Consider the following 24,517-nt stretch of genomic DNA (forward strand, 5'->3'; position numbering starts at 1 on the left):
GGAGACTGGTGAATAAAATGAGAAGCTTAGGAGTGAGTGCCGAGGTGGTGGCCTGGATTGCAAACTGGTTGACAGACAGAAGACAATGTGTGATGGTAAATGGAACTCTCTCTGAAGAGAGAGCAGTTTTAAGCGGTGTACCGCAGGGATCAGTGTTGGGACCGGTCCTTTTCAATATCTCTGTGAGCGACATTGCGGAACGGATAGAAGGTAAGGTATGTTTTTTTGCGGATGACACTAAGATCTGCAACAGAGTGGAGAGAATGAGATGGGATTTAAGGAAGCTGGAAGAGTGGTCGAAGATATGGCAGCTGAGATTCAATGCCAAGAAGTGCAGAGTCATGCATATGGGGAGTAGAAATCCGAATGAACTGTATTCGATGGGGGGAGAAAGGCTGATATGTACGGAGTACGAGAGAGCCCTTGGGGTGATGGTGTCTAATGATCTGAAGTCGGCGAAACAATGTGACAAGGCGATAGCTAAAGCCAGAAGAATGCTGGGCTGCATAGAGAGAGGAATATCGAGTAAGAAAAGGGAAGTAATTATCCCCTTGTACAGGTCCTTGGTGAGGCCTCATCTGGAGTATTGTGTTCAGTTCTGGAGACCGTATCTCCAAAGAGGACAGAGACAAGATGGAGGCGGTCCAGAGAAGGGCAACAAAAAAGGTGGAAGGTCTTCATCAAATGACTTATGAGGAGAGATTGAAGAATCTAAATATGTACACCCTGGAGGAAAGGAGGAGCAGAGGTGATATGATACAGACTTTCAGATACTTGAAAGGTTTTAATGATCCAAAGACAACAACAAACCTTTTCCGTAGGAAAAAATCAGCAGAACCAGGGGTCACGATTTGAAGCTCCAGGGAGGAAGACTCAGAACCAATGTCAGGAAGTATTTCTTCACGGAGAGGGTGGTAGATGCCTGGAATGCCCTTCCGGAGGAAGTGGTGAAGACCAGAACTGTGAAGGACTTCAAAAGGGCGTGGGATAAACACTGTGGATCCATAAAGTCAAGAGGCCGTCAATGAAGAGTGGGTGGCTCATCAGAATGACAGCTACGGCCTGGAGATAATACCCTTATTCAATAAACATACACATGGTTACTGTGACTCCAACATCGCTCTAAGCTTCAACAGCAAGAGGAAATGTGGAAAAAAGGATTTGCACTCACAAAGCGGGGAGTAGCTGGCTTGTTACGGCGGTTACTACCCAAAACCAAATAAGCCTGATACTTCACTTTCAATGCATACCCAGCATAGCTCTCTGCTTCAACGGCAGGGGAGAAAAAAAACAACCAATACGGGCTGAATAACATAGTCTGGGTAAAACAAATAAGCATGGGTGTAGCTTGCTTATTGCGGCGGTTACTACCCCTACTACCCCTAACTAATCAAGTTTGATATTTCACTTGGATGCAGCTCCATCACTGCTCTCTACATTAATGGTGGGGATGGAAGGGAAAAAGAACCAAAGAGCTAAGAGAAACAGATAAGTATGAGAAGAAAAAATGTGTGAAGCTTGCTGGGCAGACTGGATGGGCCGTTTTGGTCTTCTTCTGCCGTCATTTCTATGTTTCTATATATGTTCTGTGATTTTGATGCTTAGAATACTTTCCACTATTTTTCCTGGCACTGAAGTCAGGCTAACTGGTCTGTAGTTTCCCGGATCGCCCCTGGAGCCCTTTTAAATATTTGGGTTATATTAGCTATCCTCCAGTCTTCAGGTACAATGGATGACTTTAATGCTAGGTTACAAATTTTTACTAATAGGTCTGAAATTTCATTTTTGAGTTCCTTTAGAACCGTGGGGTATATACCATCCGGTCCAGGTGATTTACTACTCTTCAGTTTATCGATCAGGCCTACCACATCTTCTAGGTTCACCGTGATTTGGTTCAGTCCATCTTGAATCATTACCCATGAAAACCTTCTCCAGAACGGGTATCTCCCCAACATACTCTTTAGTAAACACGACTGGAGCCTGTTCCTGGTCCTGCTCCCCTCTTGTTTTGTCTGCTCCGAAAGGACTGGGGACCTTCCGGAGGGACGGGATGCCTGGAACTGTGTGTTCCTGTAGGGTCTAAAGCACTGCGATCCTCTGCCCTGGGTTCTTCTAGGGGAGGAACGCAGAGATCTTTTCTTCCTGTCTTCAGGTAGTCGAGGTACTGGAGATTTGTCCCATTTGTTGGCTAACTTCTCCAATTCGCTTCCGAACAAGAGAGATCCTTTAAAAGGCATTCTCGTGAGATTCGCTTTAGATGTCCCTGGTCCTGCAGAGAGTAGGATTACATGGTCAGTTTTCTCAGTGGAAAAGGGTAAGCAGTGGAGTGCCTCATGGATCTGTACTTGGACCGGTGCTTTTCAATATATATAAATGATCTGGAAAGGAATACGACGAGTGAGGTTATCAAATTTGCGGATGATACAAAATTATTCAGAGTAGTTAAATCACAAGCAGACTGTGATATATTACAGGAGGACCTTGCAAGACTGGAAGATTGGGCATCCAAATAGCAGATGAAATTTAATGTGGGCAAGTGCAAGGTGTTGCATATAGGGAAAAATAACCCTTGCTGTAGTTACACGATGTTAGGTTCCATATTAGGAGCTACCACCCAGGAAAAAGATCTAGGCATCATAGTGGATAATACTTTAAAATCGTCGGCTCAGTATGCTGTCAAAAAAGCAAATAGAATGTTAAGAATTATTAGGAAGGGAATGGTTAATAGAACGGAAAATGTCATAATGCCTCTGTATCGCTCCTTGGTGAGACCGCACCTTGAATACTGTATACAATTCTGGTCGCCGCATCTCAAAAAAGATATAGTTGCGATGGAGAAGGTACAGAGAAGGGCAACCAAAATGATAAAGGGGATGGAACAGCTCCCCAATGAAGAAAGGCTGAAGAGGTTAGGGCTGTTCAGCTTGTAGAAGAGACGGCTGAGGGGGGATATGATAGAGGTCTTTAAGATCCATGAGAGGTCTTGAAGGAGTAGATGTGACTCGGTTATTTACACTTTCGAATAATAGAAGGACTAGGGAGCATTCCATGAAGTTAGCAAGTAGCACATTTAAGACTAATCGGAGAAAATTCTTTTTCACTCAACACACAATAAAGCTCTGGAATTTGTTGCCAGAGGGTGTGGTTAGTGCAGTTAGTGTAGCTGGGTTCAAAAAAGGTTTGGATAAGTTCTTGGAGGAGAAGTCCATTAATGGCTATTAATCAATTTTACTTAGGGAATAGCCACTGCTATTAATTGCATCAGTAGCATGGGTGGTTCTTAGTGTTTGGGTAATTGCCAGGTTCTTGTGGCCTGGTTTTGGCCTCTGTTGGAAACAGGATGCTGGGCTTGATGGACCCTTGGTCTGACCCAGCATGGCAATTTTTTATGTTTTTATGTCGCATCTGCAGACCAATTCCGTAGCCATAGTTGTCTTCTGGCTGCCATTACCGAGGCAACGCTCCTGGCTGCGGTGCGTACTAGATCTGAGCTTGCGTCAGTGAGGAAGGATGCTGCATTAAATCTCAGCTGCCAAACTCTAGATCATTCCTTGAGCTTCATTAGATCCCTCCTCATGTTCTCCAGACTTTCCTAAATAATAAATAAATAAATAAATCATCAGCAAAAAGACAAAATTTTTCCCGACAATGCTTTTTCAATGTCACTCAAAAATGTTGAAAAGAACCATCCAAGGACTGATCCCTGAGCCACACCACTAGTAATGCACCTTCCTTAGAGTGAACTCCATTTACCAGTACCCTTGTCACTTCCTACTTAACCAGTCTCTCTGGATCCTAGTCACTCTAGGGTTCATATCAAAGGTGCTCTATTTATTTATATGTCACCTATGCAGAACAGTGTCAAAGGCGTTACTGAAATCCAAGTACACTACATCTGGTGCTCTCCCTCTGTCACCCAATCAAAGAAATTGATCAGATTTGGCTGGCTAGATCTACCTCTGGTAAAACTATGGTACTATGGATCTTGCAATCCATTGGCTTCCTGAAATTGTGCTATACTCTGTTTTAATAGTGCCTTCATTAATTTGGTCACCACAGAGATCTGACTTAACTGGCCTGTAATTCCCAGCCTCCTCCTTGCTTTCACTTTTATGAATAGGAGCCACATCTGCTTGTCTCCAGTTCTCTGGAACTACACCCAACTCTAAAGAAGCATTGAAAGATCAGCCAGCGTAGCTGCCATAACTTCTCTTAAGTTCTCTTAGTACCCTCTGATGTATCCCATTCAGCCCCATTGCCCTGTCTACTTTAAGTTTGGTCAGCTCCTCATGAACACAATTTCCTGAAAAATCGATTGAGGTTTACCTCACTTCCAGTCTTATTTGTCTTATCTCGCTTTCTGTTTCAGTAGACTTTTGGCGAAAACCCAAAATTCAACTGTTTGCCCTACTGGAAGGCAAAATGTTGGGGATATGAACTCAATTATTCCTAGAATACCATTCAGTGTGCTCAGCAAGTAGTGCTGCTTTGTAGAGTTGTGTAAATTAATTGATAGGGTTTATGACATGCAGTTATAAAGGGGGAAATAAAATCCTGCCTTGTGGTTTTTTTTTGTTTGTTTTGTTTACAATCAAGGATAAAGCATGAAGGGAGAGTTCTGTTATCAGAAATGTAAAGTGAGGATTCAAAGTCTTTCAAAATACATGTTTTTTTTCATTACCCTTTCAAGAGCTGATAGTCTTTTGAGGTCCCTTTAAAAATGAAGATTAATTTCTTTGCATTTTTTTAAGGAAAATATTACTACTCATACACAGCATGGGATTGTACACACAGGGAAGATTCAGTCTATTCTAACACCTGATAATATAATATTAACCCTGCTACCAAAAAAATTAAGTAGAATCCTTTACAGGAATTCAAAAATTTTTCCAGGACTTACTTGCCAGAGAGGAATGTCCTTAACCATATGCACAGGAGTCCTAGTCCTATTTTCATCTCCCTGCCAGTTTTTGCCACAGTCGATCACCAGCTTCCATTACAAAATTTAAGTAACAGCATTGAAGACTCAGTCCTCAAATTGTTTGAATCTTTCCTGGATAAAAAGACTCCATTTGCATCTTGAGTAAACGGATAATCCTTATTCAAAACAGTGCTTTCCCCGAGCCGCTTCAACATTCACATTTGTCTGATCTGGAAACGCATCCAAACCTTCAATGTTGAATGTTGCCTATTTGCTGATGGCATTCAATTCTGTGTCAAGATAGAAGAGGTTTGGTTCGATCCTATCACAGCAGTGGCTCAACAACCATTATATTATTGTAATTCTTCTTTGAAAGTTTTACAACTTGTCCAGAATGCAACTGTAATGATTTTTGGTTTAAAATTGGGGATGGGGAGATGTGAAACCACATATGCAAGTTTTGCATTGGCTTCCAATTATGCAGTGATCCCAATTCAAGCTACTTTCTCTTGTGCATAAAGCAATTTATGATGAGTATAACTGTTTATCTGACAAGGTCACACTGTATTTACCCATTCATTCTATATGCTCAGAAGCTCAAAAGTTATTGTGTATTCCCTCCAGTAAAGAATTTAGATTACAGCACAAAAGATTAAGAGTGTTTTCCATTGTAGGCCCCACACAATGGAATATTCTCCCTTTAGAGCTGCATCTCGATTCTGATGAGTTTTTGTAAACAATTAGTCTTATTTGCTCAGGCATATTCTTCTTGAAATCTACTTTTAAGACATAGTCCCGCTGATATGACTGTGTATGATGTTAATTGTAATTTTGTTTTTATTGTATATTTTTGTTACAATTTGTAATGGCGTAGATTTTTAAAGAAGCGCGTGCGGGGTACATTTGCGCGCACAAATGTACACCCGATTTTATAACATGCGCGCGCAAGGGGGTGCACACTTGTGCACCTTGCGCGCACCGATCCCTAGGGAAGCCCCGATGGCTTTCCCCATTCTCTCCAAGTCTGCTCCGAGCGGCCTCGGAGGGAACCTTTCTTCCGCTCCCCACCCCTACCTTGTTTGACTTTTTACGCCTGCCTCTGGCTGGGGTATCTTGCACGCCATCCCCGGCACAGCCGCTGTGCTGGAGGCCTCGTCCCGCCCCAGACCGGCGCCATGCTCCCACCCCCTTCCTGCCCCTTTTTCAAAGCCCCGGGACATACACAGGGCTCGGAGGGCGCAGGAGCAGGTTTTTGGGGTTACGCAAGTAACCCTTTGAAAATCTACCCCAATATGTATAATCTGCATTGAACAATGAAGGATTTATGGATGACATTTTAAAAATAAATACAAAATCAAACCACTCCAAACTAACTCCTCTGGCTAAATGGATGTGGGTACCCCTTACTGTCTGATCTGTGACTTCATCCCCCTTACCAATTAATTTCTTTAGGGGAAATGGCACGACAGGAGTACAGTGTATGTGCACATACCACCCCCAAACAGCAAACTTTTATATGCTCTACTTTCAATTTAGACCTGCTGTACTGTTTTTTAAATTGCAGCAAGCTGAGCGTGCAGTTAGTATAGCTGTGTTTAAAAAAGGATTGGATAAGTTCTTGGAGAAGTCCATTACCTGCTATTAAGTTCACTTAGAGAATAGCCACTGCCATTAGCAATGGTTACATGGAATAGACTTAGTTTTTGGGTACTTGCCAGGTTCTTATGGCCTGGATTGGCCACTGTTGGAAACAGGATGCTGGGCTCGATGGACCCTTGGTCTGACCCAGTATGGCATTTTCTTATGTTCTTATGTTCTTAAATGTAAGCTGTGGCAGTTTTTCGTAGTTCATAGGGGTTAAATTATTTGAGATTTGGTAGTGTCCCAGCTTTATTTTTTTCTGGTTGAATGTGGAATTGTCATGCCCCTAGTTGTCTTAGTATGGTCTTCTTCCTTGCCTGATGAATTTCTTTGCTGTCTTGCTTCCCAAATTACTCATGGTTAATAGCATAATCCTCTGTTCTACTTTTTATTACTGTGGAATTGTTTACTTTTTTCAGTTATGGCTCTTGGACTCTGCCTTCAGCCTCTGATTCTTATTTCACCTACTCTTCCAATGCCTGCTTCTGATTTTGTCTGTTTGCAGTATATGAAAAAATAAGAGAATTCCTTTGACCAGATTAGGCAAGTGATTAGATATCACATACTTCAGCATTTTCTTTCAATAAGCTTCCAGTTGCAGGCTCACCAAGGAGTAACTACTAGAGAATGTTATAGAAGCATATGCATTTCTGTTAACTGTTAATGCAGAAAAATCCCAGTAGCATGCTAAAAATAGTAATCTGCTTCACATGCAAAGCAGCCCAATATTAAATTGAGTTAAAGAAAATCCTGTGAAGTGCTTCAAACCCACGCCCATGCCCGGTAACAAATACTTAACTGCATCTCAGGAGGTGCTTTAAGTTTCTGCATTAGTCTAGCTATCTTACTGCAAGCTGCAATCCCCTCTTCTATACCATTCCCCTTTCCTGGTCCTTAAAAAGACACATGTTTTTCCTCTCTCCCCCAACCATACTATTTGTGAAAAATGAATTAGCACAGAACTCTGTTCTCAACTATCTTGTGCCAGTACCAAAGACAAAATAGCAGCAGCTGACCTTGGATAACACTGCCTTCATTTCCAACTACCCAGTAACTTTCTTCATCATTATATGTTTGCCAGCTCACCTAGCCCAGCCATGGCAGCAATAGCCCTTGACTGGGGACCATGTACCATAAAGCTTCTTCTGGCATGCTGCAATCCTGAGCCCTAAATCGGGCAGTAAAATATCGCTCTTGCACAGTGACTGCATTTCCTCCCTTTCTGGGGCTTTAAAAAAAAAAAAATTACTGCCTTCTCATCATTCTTAGTCCCTGGGGCATGGAAGGACCTGACCCAGGATTTGAGCCCTGGTCCTCTGCATGGCACTGCATAGTACTGTCATAGAGCTACCAAGCATGGCCTAGCCTGCTCAGTTCTGTTTGCAGTATGGGGTTGGTAAATGGCTTAAGATTTCCTTACTTTTTTTTTTTTTTTTTTTTTAAATGAAAGTGCAATGATCTTGGTTTGGTGTGGTGGAGGGAGTGGCATCACCTTGACTACAGGCGATGAGCTAAATTTTCCAAATTCTGCTGCTCCAACCTTAGCAAATGGCATTATATTGATAAGGTCCATTGAGTGAGTATAAGGCTAACAAAGTTGTCAGGTAATTAAACTTTCTTTTTGAAGCTAACATACTTACAGGTTCAAGCTTTCAGTATTATCAGAGTAACTTCCCCCCCCAGGACAGGCTCCTCTCTCGCGTGCGCTCACACACATACCCCCCCCCCCCCCCCCCCCCCCTCCCCAGGACAGGCTCCTTCTCTCTCTGGTGCACGCATCCTCACCCAGGCTCCTTCGCACACCTTCATAGAGGCTCCCTCTGTCTCTCTTGCGAACACAAAGCTCCCTCTCCCTCACACACGCACACCCTCTCAACCAGGCTCCTTCTGTCTCTCGCCTACCTTCACACAGGCTCACACACACAATTCCTCTTGCGTGCATGTGCATAGACTCTCAAGCACTCATATTGCTGTAGGTGGAATGAGCTTGACCTGCAGCTATCCTGGGCCTCTTTCTTCTCTCTTCCTCTGGGTCTAATCTTCAGCCAAGAGTGGGATGGGCTCTGCTTGAGGGTCCACTGGATGTCCTCCAAGTTCAAGACAATATTAAAATTTTGGGCAGGAGGGAAATTCTGTGCTGCACAATTTTGCAGTATTCCCCCAGGAGTACTGAGGGTGCTTTTCAAAAGTTGCAAATATATATTTATATTTACAACTTTTGAAATGTGTGTTTTGGGTTGCTTTTTTTTTTTTATCTCAATCTCCACACCTGAACTACCTATTTTAAAATGGCTGCATTTCCTAGCGAGTAGCAGATGGACTCAGGACCAATGGGTATAGTGTACTCCTGATAGCAGTTGGAGATGGATCAGATTTCAATCTGACGTCAGCCCCTAGTACATATACCCCTGCAGGAAGTGCAGCTCTTCAGTATTTTCCGTCTCTATAGCAGTTACAGACTATCTGCACGCTCTCACAGCATTAGAACAAAATTCAACGGAGAAAACCCAACTTATCTCTGAAGACGAGCCCCGCTCTCCTGCGGTGATACACTCGGGTCCCTCCCCCAGTTGAGAATTCCCGAGGTGATTTCCGTGGTCCCTCGGTCTGACGGCCGAATAGCGGCAAGGACCTAGCCCCCAATCTCGGGTGTGGCTGAGAGGCGGCGGGGAAGGTATTTGCCCTCTTCCCCCCACAGCCGGAGACCGTCCGGGAAGAAACTGGGAAGCGCCGAAGACAAGACGAGGTAGAAATCTTCAGCATAGACTCCGGTCTCCGAGGTTCGAGGAGTCGCACAGGTCACCGGCCTGGACCTGTGCTGCCGGGTTGATCCACCCTAGCAGGGCCAGGCCCTGGTTAGTTTCAAGGGTCCTCCCACATGGAGACCCTCCGAGGTGGTCGCCATATTGTCCGCCTGGTCGCTGTCGCCATATGGCCCTATTCGCCGCCTCTGTCCTCCGTCTCGATCCGGGTGCACAAAATACATGTGCGCATAAAGTTACACTCGCATAAAGTTACATGCACAAGGGACATGTGCACATAAGATATACGCAACTCGCTCGCCTATCAGGCTGAGCGCATATCTGCGAACTAGACGCACATCTACACACACAACCCGCACGCACATCTTAGATGCGCCGGAGCGCATAAGGGTTTACGCTCCTATAGCCATAGTACCACCGGGAACGGAGCTCAAGGCCTCTGCCCAGCATGCCATATCAGAGCCGCACAAAGCGAAGAGGCCAACGCCCTGTGCGCCCAGTGCGAGGAGGACCTGGGAGATCCAGGCCAGGGCCAGTCCCACCCAGGACAGAGTATTAGCTACTCAGTAAGTTCCCCGGACCTAGCAAATTCCAGCGGGACACCTCCTCAGTCGGGGACCTCTAGGGTCTCAACGCCCCTTAGCTTGGACCCAGCGTCTATCTCATGGGTGGAATTCTTCAAAGGGCTAAACACCTTCGTCCACTTGCAGACTGAGCCTCCGGCTAAACAGCCACAGTCTCCACCAGAAGACCTTTATCCCTCAGGCCATGCTAGGCCTAGACAAATGTTTCCACCACCCAGAAGCTCCACCTATGGGGACACGGACAACTCTGAAGAGGAAGCAGAGCCCCTAGAAGAAGGGGAACTCCCCCTGGGGGACAGAGCCTCACCGAACCAAGAGATGCTTCTTCACCAAGGACGAGCTCCCAGACCTGGTCACCCACAACCTGAAAGAGCTCGCTATCCTGAGCGCAAGTGCTTCGGGGGAGGCCTAAGACGAATCCCCCTACTAGACGGACTCCGTCAGACCTCTCGCCATTTCCCTCTCTTACAAGACGTCTAGCCGCTAATTGACCTGGAATGGAGTGCCTCCAGAGTCCACATTCAAAGGGGGACGAAGCTATGGCAGCCATGTATCCCCTGGACCCGGCGGCCAAAGCCTTCTGACATGCCCACAAGTGGATGCCATGGTCTGCGTCGGTCTCGAAGCGCACTAGCTATCCCAGTGGAGGGGAGGAGCAGCGCTCAAAGATGCTCAGGGACAGACGTCTGGAATCCATCCTTACAGTCCTTTGACGTCGCCGCTATGTCTCTACAAATAGCGTCCTGCTGCACCGTAGTGACACATGCATGTCTATCTCAGACCAGGAGCAACACCCCTGGAGAGGCCATGGAACCAGCAGTATCATTCTTTGAGGACGCCGCCTCCAATCTGGTGCGCACGTCGGCCAGAGGAGTGTCATCAGCTGTGGCTGCCAGGAGACAACTCTGGCTCCGAAGCTGGTCAGCAGACGCATCTTCCAAAACGCGTCTCACAAGGATGCCCTTCAAAGGATCCCTTCTGTTCAGCAGCGAACTAGAGAAACTGGCTAACAAATGGGGCGAGTCCCCATTGCCGCGCCTACCGGAGGACAGGAATAAGAGAGCCTCCAGGGGTGATTTCTCCACAGACTCGTCCTCTGAGTACTTCGCCCCCATAGGAGTTGTGCCGGTCACCGCCTGAGGACCTGTCGTTTGAGGGGTTTGTCTGGGCTATGGCTGAGGCCATCCCCTTTCAGCTCCTCACGGAGAAGGATGCATGTCACAAAATGCTGAAAGTCCTCCAGTTCATTGACTCACCTAAGGAGATCGTGGCAGTTCCGATCTACAATATTTTTAAGGAACTTCTCCGTATGTGGGAGTACTCCATCTCTCCAGTTAACAGGAAGGCCGATGCTGCCTACTTGGTGCAACAGGCCCTAGGGTTCGAGAGGAGGTAGTTCCCCCCACCAGTCGGTGGCAATGGAGTCCGCCTTAAAAAAAAAAGGCCCGGCATTCCCACACCCATGCCTCTGCTCCTCTGGAGCGTGAGCATAGGAAGGAAAATCTTCCAAGGCACCAAGCTGGTCGCCTGCATTGTGGCTTACCATCTTTACATGACTCAGTACAGCCGCAATCTCTGGAAGCGAGTGCAGGATTTTGCGGAGGGCCTTCCCCAGCAACAGCAGGAAGTGGTTGCCGCCATTGTCTCGCTGGGTCTGGAAACAGGGAAACATGAGGTGCATTCCACTTATGTTTTTGAAACTGCAGCCCGCTTAGCTGCCATGGGCATCGGTACCTGACGGATGGCTTGACTCAGGGCCTCAGATCTCCTGCCGAAGGTCCAGGATAGGCTCGCCGATCTCCCATGCACAGGCGCGAGAATCTGTTCTGGGACAAGGTCCGGGATGCGATGGCACAGCTGATGAGCTATCATGATACCCTCCAACAGCTAGCTATCCGCTAGTCCTTCAGAAGGGCCATCCTCTGCCAGGAAATCCTCCAGGCAAGCCTCTCGTAAGCCCTTCTACCGGCAGAGGAAATATTATTCTCCGGCCACTCAAACTGACACATCCCAGACCAGTTCCAGGGGTCTTCCCCGCCAACAGCGGGCCCCCAGACCCCAACCAGCACCCCAGCAAGCCTCAGCCACGGGCTTTTGACTGGCGGCGAGGGAGCTTAAGTCTGCTGGCAGCTCCTCTGGTGCTTGATCTCCCAGTCAATAGCAGGCTCCTCAACTTTGCCTGGCGCTGGGAAGGGATCTCATCAGACCACTGGGTCCTCTCCATCGTCCACCAGGGGTACCATCTGCACTTCAGCCAGCTCCCAGAGATCTCTCCCCTATGTTCATTGTTCATCTGCCCATTTGCTTGTTCTTCAAAATGAACTCTCCGCCCTCCTCGCAGCGGGCGCAGTGGAACTGGTCCCTCGCGAACAACAGGGCCAAGGGTTCTACTCGAGGTATTTCCACATCCCGAAAAGGAATGGTGGCTTGCGCCCCGTTCTCGACCTCAGGGCGCTGAACAGATTTCTCATAAGAGAAAAATTCAAGATGGTCTCTCTGGGCATGCTGATTCCCCTCCTCCGAAGAGAAGACTGGCTTTGCTCCCTCGACATGAAAGAGGCATATGCACACATTGCAATTGTCTCCAACCACAGGAAGTACTTCCACTTCCTGGTGGGGAATGCACATTTTCAATGCAGAGTGCTGCCCTTTGAGCTGGCATCAGCCCCCCCCCCCCCCCCCCCCTCTTCACCAAATGCTTGGTGGTAGTGGCTGCCTACCTCGGGCATTGCTCGGTCTATGTGTTCCCATACCTGGTCGACTAGCTGGTCAGGAATGACACCCGCTCCAGAGCCATGCAAGCTCTGGCCCAGGCAGTTCAGACCCTGCAATCAGTGGGGTTTGTTATCAACTTCCCAAAATCGCACCTCTGTCCCTCCCTGCAGCTAGACTTCATAGGCACCGGGTTGGACACGGCACAAGCGAAGCTTTCCTGCCCAAGGACCAGGCGATTGCCCTCGCCTCGCTGGCTACCCTCATCCGCAACAGCAGTTGCCCAGTTCCAGACCTACACTGGCAGATAGGTTGCCCTATCTGCCAGGTCATCTCAACATGCTTGCAGACCGTCTCAGCCGGTCTTTCCAGCCGCACAAGTGGTCCCTCACCCTGGTGGTAGTGGCCAGCTTCTTCCGCCACTGGGGGACGCCGAATGTGAACCTGTTTGCATCCCCTCTCAACCACAAGGTGAGCAGGTTCTGCTCCCTAGTAATGGGGAACGACCATCCAACCTGCGATGCCTTCTCCCTTCACTGGGGACAGGGCCTCATGTATGCTTACCCGTCTCTCCCACTCCTCTCGAAGATTATGTTGAAGCTTCAGGAGGATGGGGGGACCATGATTCTTGTGGCACCCTCCTGGCCTCGGCAGGTTTGGTTCCCATTCCTCCAGGTCCTATCGGTGCGTGCGCCCAACCTCATATCACAGAACCCGGGTACCCTGTGCAACCCGAACCTCTGGGCACTGGCCTTCACGGCTTGGATGTTGAGCGTATGATTCTCTAGCCCTTTCAGCTTTCGGACTGTGTTTCCCGGGCCCTGATCGAATCCTGGAAACCTTAGACCAGGAATTTCTACACCTCTAAAGTGGAAACGTTTTTCCATCTCGTGCAGAGGACATGGGTTGGACCCTTTCTCGAGCCCCCTCCCTGACTGCTGTGGACTACATGTGGCACTTGTCTGAGTCTGGGTTCTAGACCAGTTCAGTCAGGGTACACCTCAGTGCTGTTGGCGTACCAACAGCACCTCAGTGATACGCACTGTTTCAGTCCAGCCCCTCGTTGGCCATTTCATGCAGGGTCTCCTCCAACTGAAACCCCCTCTTTGGCCACCGGCAGCATCCTGGGACCTCAAAATTGTCTTGGTGAGACTTTGAGCCTCTACAGTCCTGTGATCTGAAGTTCCTCACCTGGAAAGTCATGTTCCTGGTGGCGATCATTTCCACTCGCAGGGTTAGTGAGCTTCAGGCCCTGGTTACGTAACTAAGTTCTTCCACAACCGTGTTGTCCTGCGTACGCATCCTAAGTTCCTGCCCAAGGTGGTGACTGATAGTCACATTAATCAGATGATTGTTTTACCCACCTTTCTGAGGCCACATTCCCACCCTGGGGAACGTGCTGTCCATATCCTGGACTGCAAACGGGCACTAGCCTTCTTCCTAGATCATACAGCGAGTTACATACAGTCCACCCAGCTCTTCGTGTCATTTGACCCCAACAGACTGGGTGCAGCGGTGGATAAGCAAACCCTTTCGAACTGGCTAGCGGATTGCATCGCCTTCTACGCACAGCCAGGCCTTCAGCTCACTCTGTGTGGGCCATGGCAGTGTTAGTGGCCCATGGGCAGTCCCTGTCACAGAAATCTGCTGGGCTGCAACCTGGAGCTCTTGCCACACATTTGCAGCTCACTACTGCCTTGACAGGGATAGCCGCCAGGACAATGCCTCTGGTCAGTCCGTCCCGCACAACCTGTTCCAAACCTGAACCCAACTCTCTCTACTCGTGCTCCTTGTGAGACAAGACCGCCCCTTGTTTTATCCACAACGCCGCAATTTTGTGCCCATTGGCACCTTGTTCGACCACTGCTGGTCTCTCTGCTTAAAAAGGGCAGTCTGGAGCTCTGTACTCATCCCCATGTGAGGACTACCATCCTGCTTGTCCTAGGGGAAAGCACAGTTGCTTATCTGTAACAGGTGTTCTAGGACAGCAGGATGTTAGTCCTTGGGAATCCTGCCCGCCTCCCCACGATGTTGGGTTCACCTTTGATTTGTTGGTTTTGGGGGTTTTTTTTCGCTTGTTTGTTCTGCTATATTAGGCTGGGCATGCAGTCTGCTGGCCAAAGTTTCTAGAAACTTTGAGAAGGTTTACGTGCCAGGCTCCATTGGATGATGTTACCCACATGTGAGGATTAACATCCTGCTGTCCTAGGAGAACACCTGTTACAGGTAAGCGACTGTGCTTAATATTCAGGTCAGCTGAATTTCAAGAATTTTCATTTAACCATTGGAAGAATACTGTTAAAACATTCATTTTCATTGAAGGGGCTCTTGTTTACAGATTGAAAAATTGTTACGAAAAGGTGCACTAAATAATCCACTGACCATATAGAAAAATCTTTACGCTTAATATAATATGCTGTCTTTTGCTCTCAATGAGCTATAAATAGAATTATCAATAAGCACTTGCCTAAAATCATTTATCATTTCATGTATTCTTTGTTTAACAAATACTGTCCCAATTTCCAATATTGATATTCACCTTCATTTCATCAAAAAATTCAAGATATGTATTTTCCTTCATGAGCTCTCACCCATCACCCTTTTTCTTTGTGCTCGCACACTTCTGACACACTGTTTCGGCAACGGTCTGCCTGCATTAAGAGTCAAAGCTTATTAAAAATTATACTACTGAAACCTATAACGCTATTAAAAAAGAAATAACCTATCAAATCAATTCTTTTCTTTAACTTGGACCCATAATCTCATGTCAGGCATGGCAATTCCATTTGAAAATGCTTTATTCTCTTCCTCAATTTCAAGCCTTTTGGTTACTGAAAATGAATCAATAAGAGACTCCCTCCTTATGTGTCTATCTGACATCACAAACTAGGCCACCAAAGACCAAAATTTCAACAGGAAAATTAGAAACTCCTAGACAAAAAAATGTTCATATAAATAGTCTATTTCCTTAAAACCATGCCGGATGGACTATATGCAATATATAGATCCATTTGTTTGTGTACTAAATCATAACCACTATGTATATTACCCCAAGGTTTGTCCAGAACTGAAAATTTCAAATCCTCAGAAACATGATGGACAGCAAGGCAGTGTTCCATTAGAAGAGTTTCTACTCTCTGCTGATGAATAGAACTCCAAAGTTCAATCATGCACACCCATAACACACTTTTAGTTTTCCCAACGTATATCAGATACATACCACTAGTAGTGCAGGTGGAAACTGTCCACAGGCATAATCAACCATTCTCAAGTGAAAATCCATTACCAAATGTTGAATGTACAACCTCATGAATTTTCCTACATCTACATAATCCAAAAAAGAGGGGTGCATTGTGAAAAATTGGATAGTTGTAGAATTGACAGATGTTTCCTAATGCTTTGGTGAGCATGATGAATCTGCATGAGTATATTTTTATCACGACGAGTGCAGAATAAGTGTCACTTAGTCCACAGGTGTCTTCCAATATATTTATTATAATATCTTCATAATATTTGCAATGAGCGGCAAATCCGTTCTGTGTTCACAACACACAGAACGGAGCTGCCGCTCATGTAAATATTATGAAGATATTATAAATATATTGGAAGACACCTGTGGACTAAGTGACACTTATTCTGCACTCGTCGTGATAAAAATATACTTTGGTAGAGTGCAGCCTTGCTAATTTGTTCCTTTGAATCTGCATGAGTAGCCATGAGTCCAAATGTCAGACTTGAGGGTGGAGAAAATTTTCTTTATTGGTCCACCATGCCCTTGTATAAGCTCTCTTTAATGACTGAAGGAGCAATTGGTTCAGGAACCAAAAAGAGAGGGAGCTATTTTAGATTTAATTCTTAGGGGAATGCAAGATTTGGTGAGAGAGGTAACGGTGGTGGGGCCACTTAGCAACAGTGATCATAACATGATTGAATTTAAACTAATAACTGGAAGGGGGACTAAGTATATCTGCAGCTCTAACACTAAACTTTCAAAAGGGAAACTTTGATAAAATGAGGAAAATAGACAAAAACTGAAAGGTGCAGCTGCAAAGGTTGTGTTCAACAAGCATGGACATTGTTTAAAATTACAATCCTAGAGACGCAGTCCATATGTATTCCACACATTAAGAAAGGTGGAAGGAAGGCAAAACGATTACTGTCATGATTAAAAAGTGAGGTGAAAGAGGCTATTTTAGCCACAAAAAAAAAAAAATCATACAAAAATTGGAAGGATCCATCTGAAGAAAATAGGATAAAACATAAGCGTTGTCAAGTTAAATGTAAAACATTGATAAGACAGGAGAAGAGAGAATTTGAAATGAAGTTGGCCATAGAGGCAAAAACTCATAATAAAAACTTTTAAAAATATATCCGAAGCAAGAAACCTGTGAAGGAGTTGGTTGGATTGTTAGATGACCAAGGGGTTAAAGGGGCTCTTAGGGAAGATAAGGCCATTGCAGAAAGACTAAATTAATTCTTTGCTTCCTTGTTTACTAATGAGGATGTTGGGGAGATACCAGTTCCGGAGATGGTTTTCAGGGGTGATAAGTCAGACAAACTGAAGAAATCACTGTGAACCTGGAAGATGTAATAGGCCAAATTGACAAACTAAAGAGTAGCAAATCACCTGGTCTGGATGGTATGCATCCTAGGGAGACTGAAGGAACTAAAAAATGAAATTTCTGATTAGTTAAAATTTGCAACCTATCATTAAAATCATCCATTGTACCTGAAGAATGGAGGGTGGCCAATGTAGCCCCAATATTTAAAAAGGGCTCCAGGGGTGATCCGAGTAACTATAGACCAGTGAGCCTGACTTCAGTGCCGGGAAAAATAGTGGAAACTATTCTCAAGATAAAGATCGTAGAGCATATAGAAAGACATGGTTTAATGTAACACAGTCAACATGGATTTACCCAAAGGAAGTCTTGCCTAACAAATCTGCTTCATTTTTTTTGAAGGGGGTTAATAAACGTGGTTAAAGGTGAACCGGTAGACGTAGTGTATTTGGATTTTCAGAAGGCGTTTGACAAAGTCCCTCATGAGAGGCTTCTACGAAAACTAAAAAGTCATGGTATAGGAGGCGATGTCCTTTCGTGGATTAAAAATTGGTTAAAAGACTGGAAACAGAGTAGGATTAATTGGTCAATTTTCTCAGTGGAAAAGGGTAAACAGGGGAGTGCCTCAGGGATCTGTACTTGGACCGGGGCTTTTCAATACATACATACATACATACATACATATATATATATATCAAAAAAGAAAGGCAATATTGTCTCCACCGGTGCTATAACTATTGTATACAAAAAAAAACCCCAACATAAAACTTGGGCGAAAGAAACAAGCACTCTCATTAATCAATAAATCATTCAAAAATATGGTTTTTCTTAAAATTATTGCTGTTTTATTGAAAATTTAATAAAAATATGAATTTGTCAATATTTCATGAAATCTATCCCTAATATATCATTGATAATTTTATTTGCTCCTAATAACCATGATCACTAAATCTTGTTTTAAGTCCAAATGATCGTAACCCTCAACCCTATCCTGCTTCTTACCTCAATCTTGCCCTGAATGGACTTTACATTTCCTAAATATGTTAATGTTGTGGTTGGTCTTTTATACTGGAAACACCACTGTGATTATGTAATTTTAAATCTTAAACTTTTCAAATCACATTACTATCTTCTTTTGTTAGTAGTGTATTCCATTCAGATGGTTTTATCTTCTATCCCAACAAGGACCTCGTCTCGCCAACCTGGCTTCCTCAGGGGAATGCACTCGATGAGACCAAACATCAACAGAAAATAATCACTTCCACCTCTTGTTTCTGAACATAAAGGAGTGGATCAGAAAAAGCACACTCGATTCACTCCGGCTCAATAGCTCCTATTGTTTTGTTTGACAAAAGCTCCCGAATACAAGTGTGCACCTTTCTGTAAAATCAGAAGCCCACCTCCACGTGTATCAACCATATATTTTTTCGGGATCTCCAAACCCCTTAAATCGCACCTTGTTCCAAGTTGAAATTTCCAATCTTTAAAATGGAGTCACGTATCAAACGCTCAACTAACGCTTCGGTATTGCGCTATGGTGAACAACACGGGGTAAACCTTGTAACGTGCTAGGTTTATTCAAAAACTATCCCGGTTGTCCGCTGCCATTGCCGATTTACACAAATCGGAGACACACGGTTACAAGATGGAGAAGTATTTGTGTAAATCGGCAATGGCAGCGGACAACCGGGATAGTTTTTGAATAAACCTAGCACGTTACAAGGTTTACCCCGTGTTGTTCACCATAGCGCAATACCGAAGCGTTAGTTGAGCGTTTGATACGTGACTCCATTTTAAAGATTGGAAATTTCAACTTGGAACAAGGTGCGATTTAAGGGGTTTGGAGATCCCGAAAAAATATATGGTTGATACACGTGGAGGTGGGCTTCTGATTTTACAGAAAGGTACACACAATAAAACAGCAATAATTCTGATTTTACAGAAAGGTGCACACAATAAAACAGCAATAATTTTAAGAAAAACCATATTTTTGGAATGATTTATTGATTAATGAGAGTGCTTGTTTCTTTCTCCCAATATAAAATATGATCTGGAAAGGAATATGACGAGTGAGGTTATCAAATTTGCATGATACAAAATTATTCAGAGTGTAGTTAAATCACAAGCGGATTGTGATACATTATGGGAAGACCTTGCAAGACTGGAAGATTGGTCGCCGCATCTCAAAAAAGATATAGTTGCGATGGAGAAGGTACAGAAAAGGGCAACCAAAATGATAAAGGGGATGGAACAGCTCCCCTATGAGGAAAGGCTGAAGAGGTTAGGGCTGTTCAGCTTGGAGAAGAGATGGCTGAGGAGGATATGATAGAGGTCTTTAAGATCATGAGAGGTTTTGAACGAGTAGATGTGAATTGGTTATTTACACTTTCGATTAATAGGACTAGGGGGCATTCCATGAAGTTAGCAAGTAGCACATTTAAGACTAATTGGAGAAAATTCTTTTTGACTCGATGCACAGTAAAGCTCTGGAATTTGTTGCTAGAGGATGTGGTTAGTGCAGTTAGTGTAGCTGGGTTCAAAAAAGGATTTGGAGAAGTTCTTGGAGAAGTCCATTAACTGCTGTTAATCAAGTTTACTTAGGGAACAGCCAGTGCTATTAATTGCTATTAATTAGTGTTTTTGGGTAATTGCTATTTTCTTGTGGCCTGGTTTGGCCTCTGTTGGAAACAGGATGCTGGGGTTAATGGACCCTTGGTCTGGCCCAGCATGGCAATTTCTTATGTTCTCTCTCAACAAAACTGTTCCTTCATTTCAGCAGTTCTAACTTTATCTTCAACCGTAGACAAACATAATCTCTGTAAATGGAGAAACTGTCTAAACAGATTTTTACATACCTTTTGTGGATGACAAAAGGTTTGGCTCAGGCCAAGCGCACCGTTAGATCCCATTTGGATGCGCGTTTTCCACGAGCTATTACCCCTCTTCCCCCCCCCCCCCCCCCCCGAAACTAATAGCACGCTCAACATGCAAATGCATGTTGATGAGCCTATTAGTCCCGCTCGATACAGAAAGTAAAATGTGCAGCCAAGCCGCACATTTTACTCTCAGAAATTAACGCCTGCCCAAAGGCAGGTGTTAATTTTGTCCGGCACCAGGAAAGTGTGCAGAAAAGCAGAAAAAACTGCTGAATCGCGCACCCAGGAGAGTGGCCTGAGCGTGCGTTGGGAGAGCGGGTGCTCGCCTCGGAGCACTGGCTCTCCCACGTGATTTTTTGAATCGGCCTGAAAGTTTCTGCCTGTTGGCTTTCAATAGAAAACCCAAATGTATCCCCATTTTCAATATCCAACAGAGGAACACTTGTTTCCCTTACTGAAGATGTAAATACATATTCTGATCACAGATGTTGAGCCATGTCAAAAATGCATGTAATAATACTGCATCTCTTAGCCACAAATGTAAAATATTAATAAATTAATGCCATAATGTAATGTATTCTCAAAATTACCTACATACAAATTGGCCACACCAGGGGCTATAGTGTCCCTCATTGCTTTGCCTTGTGATCTGCTGAAAGAAGAGACATTGGAATGTGATCCTTGATGTAGGCAGACTGTTGCAAAACACTGTCAGTTTCGAGTTATTGTGTGAGAGCACATAAAGGAAAATACAAATCGATAAGTATTTTGGATTTTTTTTATGTATATGGAAGTTAGAATTTGATAGTGGAAATTGGGACAGTATTTGTAAACGGAGGATATATGAAAAGTAGTAAATGATTTCAGGCAATTGCTTATTGATGAATCAGTTTATAGCCCATTGCAGGTGAAAGAGAGATTATATTAAGTGCAAAGATTGATCTGATACCACTTTTTATATATAGTAAGTGAACTTGTTCACTGCACCTTTTTTGTAATAATTTTTCATTTTGTGTGCAGTGCTGTGCTTATAGTTGACTAGTAGCAGTTGTGTTACATAAAGATTGTGCAGTACTTAACAAGGAGCATGAAAAATGAAGTTCCGTCTGTGGGAGGTTTCTGAGCTTTCATGGTAATCCTGTGCTAGAATAGTTTTGTATAGGTTTTATCCAAGATGAGGTGTGCTGTTCTGTGGAGCATAGTTACCATATTTTTCGCTCCATAAGACGCACCTAGGATTCAGAGGGGAAAAATTTAAAAAAAAAAAAAAATGGTGTGCTAAACTGGCTCTGTTCCTGGGCATCTGCATGTCTTCTGGAGTAAATTAGGGGAGTGCATAACTTTTTTTTTTTTTTTTTTTTTTTTTTCCCCCCCCCCCATTTCGTTTTCGGGTCTGGGGAGGGCCATTTCAGTTCACTCCCCAGATCAGAAAACTTTAATCGTTCTCTTTCTGTGGGGAAAATAAAAACCCAACCCCCCCCCATCCCAACCCTTTATATTTAATTAACTACAAACACCCCCCCCCCCCCCAAAGACCTGCCAAAAGTCCCTGGTGGTCCAGCGAGGTTCTGGGAGCGATCTCCTGCACTTGGGCTGTCAGCTACCAGTAATCAAAATGGCGCTGATGGCCCTTTGCCCTTACTATGTCACAGGGGCTACCGGTGCCATGTGCTCCTACCATGTGACAGGGGCCGACCAATGGCACCCGTAGCCCCTGTGACATAGTAGGAGCACATGGCACCGGTAGCCCCTGTGACATAGTAAGGGCAAAGGGCCATCGGCGCCATTTCGATTACTGGCAGCCGACGGCCCAAGTGCAGGAGATCGCTCCCGGACCCCCGCCAGACCACTTGGGACTTTTGGTAGGTCTTGGGGAGGGGTCAGGAGGGTGGGGGTTGTAGTTAGGTTTTTTTTGTTTGCTTGTTTTGTTTGTTTTTATTTGATCCATAAGACGCACAGACATTTTCCCCCCACTTTTGGGGGAAAAAAAAGTGCTTCTTATGGAGCGAACAATACGATACTTCTCTGGATACTGTATTAAAGGTTAGCTATATAATATGCATTTATAAACCATAAAAACGTCCAGTATATGGTATCTTCTGAAACCATAGGCCCTCAGTTTACAAGAGAAAATTGTTTGCTTATAAAAGAATAAACTATTTTAATAACCCCTTTTTAAATTTGATAGCTAAAATCTATCATTGCTAATTACTGTATTTATAGTGGACTCCTTCAGTGGCATAGTAAAGTCCTGTAAACATTTTATCTTGTTCTAGTTTAAAATAAATAATGATCCCATTTTAAACAATTGCTCTCTTCCTGGAGGCACAACTTGTCTGGTTTTCAGGATATCAGTAATGAATATACATGAGAGAGAGTTGCATACAGTGGAGACCAAGATGTATATTGTAAAACAGGTGCATAGTCTTTGGGTACTGAAATTTGCTTGCAGGCCCTGTATACACTTTAAATATTGCTCCCTAAGTGCTTATGATAGCCTGCCTTAAATTTTAAGAAAAAATGCTTCCACCCACAAAAAAGCTGCAGCACATATAAGCTGTGTGCTGTAAAACTGCAAATAAAAGTGGTGTGGTAAGTACAAACCTCATGAAAGACTAAACAGTTCATATTTTTCTTTTGCTTTTCAGGTAGAAATTATGTTCCAGCTCCCTGTCAACAACCTTGGCAGTTTAAGAAAAGCCCGGAAGACTGTGAAAAAAATATTAAGCGACATTGGTTTGGAATACTGTAAAGAACATATAGAGGTAGGTACATAATCTAGCCCAAATATATTTAAGACAAGGCAAAATCGTTATGCAGATATACACCTGTTTCAGGAATGCCATTTGCCTCATTGTCATCTATTGCGATGTTTCCCACCTATCCAGTCTGATTTTCAGGATTTCCATAGTAAATATGCATGATAGTTTTGTATACCCTGGGTCTCTAATGTATAGAAATCTAGCCCAAGCCTTTCATTATGAATATCCTGAAAACCCAGCTTATGATGGGTGCCTCCAGGAGAGAGTTGGGAAACACTGATCTACTGAGGTATGGGGTAAGTGTTAGGTAGAAAATAAAGGAAAGTTGCAAAAACATAAAATCTTGAATTTCATTTTTTTCACAAGTTCATACCTTGTAAGCAAGGGTTGATTTGTGTGTATGTGTGTTCTCTGTTCATGGAGGCTCCAATAAATAACTACTGTGCTTGTTCACAACCTTGGGACCAATGAGCCTTACTCTCTGTGGGGTTTTTTCTTTGCTTTTTAATTCCCAGGAGGTAATTGATAAACATAAGTCAGTAACTGGGCTCGAAGTTCAGAACTTTTGTTTTTTAATTTTATGTCTGAAATTGGAGAGCAATTGAACTTTCTCAGTGTTTGTCCAGTTGAGCAGTATTTTTGCTTGTAGCATTCCTTCATAGTTGATCAACCTTTAGACCCACCTCCACCCAACATCTGGGGAAAGCAAAGCTCACCTCTAGAACTAGAAAAAATATTTGTAGAGATTACTTTTGTTTTTTTTGTTTTTTAACTATATTGATAATCAGTCTTTCACAATGTGGTATAATTTATTTTATTTATAATACATAAGTCTTTTGGCAGTATAATTGTTCCAAGTTCCATATCCTAATTAGAACTTGATTTTAAGCTATTTAAAGATTAATGATATGGCCTCTTTTATGGGACAGTAAGTAATTTTAGTAACATTCAGGCTGTATTAAATTCAAGAATTTCATTCATAGATCTTGTTAGAGTAAATCTTTACTATACAATTGAAACAAGATGGTAGTGTGATGCAGCTTGGTCTTCCATAGACAACATAATGGAGGTTTTGATTACTGAGCTCTGATGCATTAGAAGCCTAATACACTTCAATGTAGTTTCTTCCATCACAGTGTATGGATTGGATCAGTTTAACTTTCACACAAGCCAGAGAGGGTACAGTAAACCTAACCCCAGCAACTTATATTAAGTCACTAGAAACAGATGTCTAGGAGTGAATTTCATATAACATTTTTGATTTTTAATTATTTTCTAAAGTTACTTAAAGCAGCAGTACTTGTTAAGAAAAAAAAATCATTAAAACCCTTTGTTTATATTCCTGGGAAAATGTGTTTTTTAAACATAATTATTTTAAAGCTTCTACTTATCTGTATCTACTTCTTAAATAAATCTGTGGGAAGCACAAACTCAGATTAATAGGACTGGAAAAAAACTTGGTCATTTAGTCCATACCCTAGCCTCTAGGTAGGCTCCACGATATGTATATCATATCAGATAAATGTTTTTCAAACTCGCTCTTAAGAACTGTCATGAATGTAAATTCTACCCTCCAACCGGCAGGTAACATATTTCAGTGCTCAGCAACCTTCCCAGAAAGTTAACCTGAAACTCCACTGCTGCAATTTGACAATAATGGAGAGGATCCGATCTTTATTGTAACTTCGCTTTTATGTATT

General features: G+C 43.8%; 1 protein-coding gene across 6 annotated transcripts in view; it reads left to right on the top strand.

The window, feature by feature from the left end:
- Nucleotides 1–24,517, top strand: part of ADNP (activity dependent neuroprotector homeobox) — a 64,701-nt gene that overhangs the window by 25,638 nt on the left and 14,546 nt on the right. For all 6 annotated transcript variants that reach the window (XM_029611695.1, XM_029611694.1, XM_029611698.1 and 3 more), the window contains one exon: nucleotides 22,704–22,820. In XM_029611695.1, coding sequence (XP_029467555.1) covers nucleotides 22,713–22,820 — 108 coding nt within the window. In that variant the 5' untranslated portion in view covers nucleotides 22,704–22,712. Of the gene's footprint in view, nucleotides 1–22,703; nucleotides 22,821–24,517 lie in introns of those variants that run through there.

This window comes from Rhinatrema bivittatum, chromosome 8, assembly GCF_901001135.1.
Source record: "Rhinatrema bivittatum chromosome 8, aRhiBiv1.1, whole genome shotgun sequence".
Lineage (NCBI taxonomy): Eukaryota > Metazoa > Chordata > Amphibia > Gymnophiona > Rhinatrematidae > Rhinatrema > Rhinatrema bivittatum.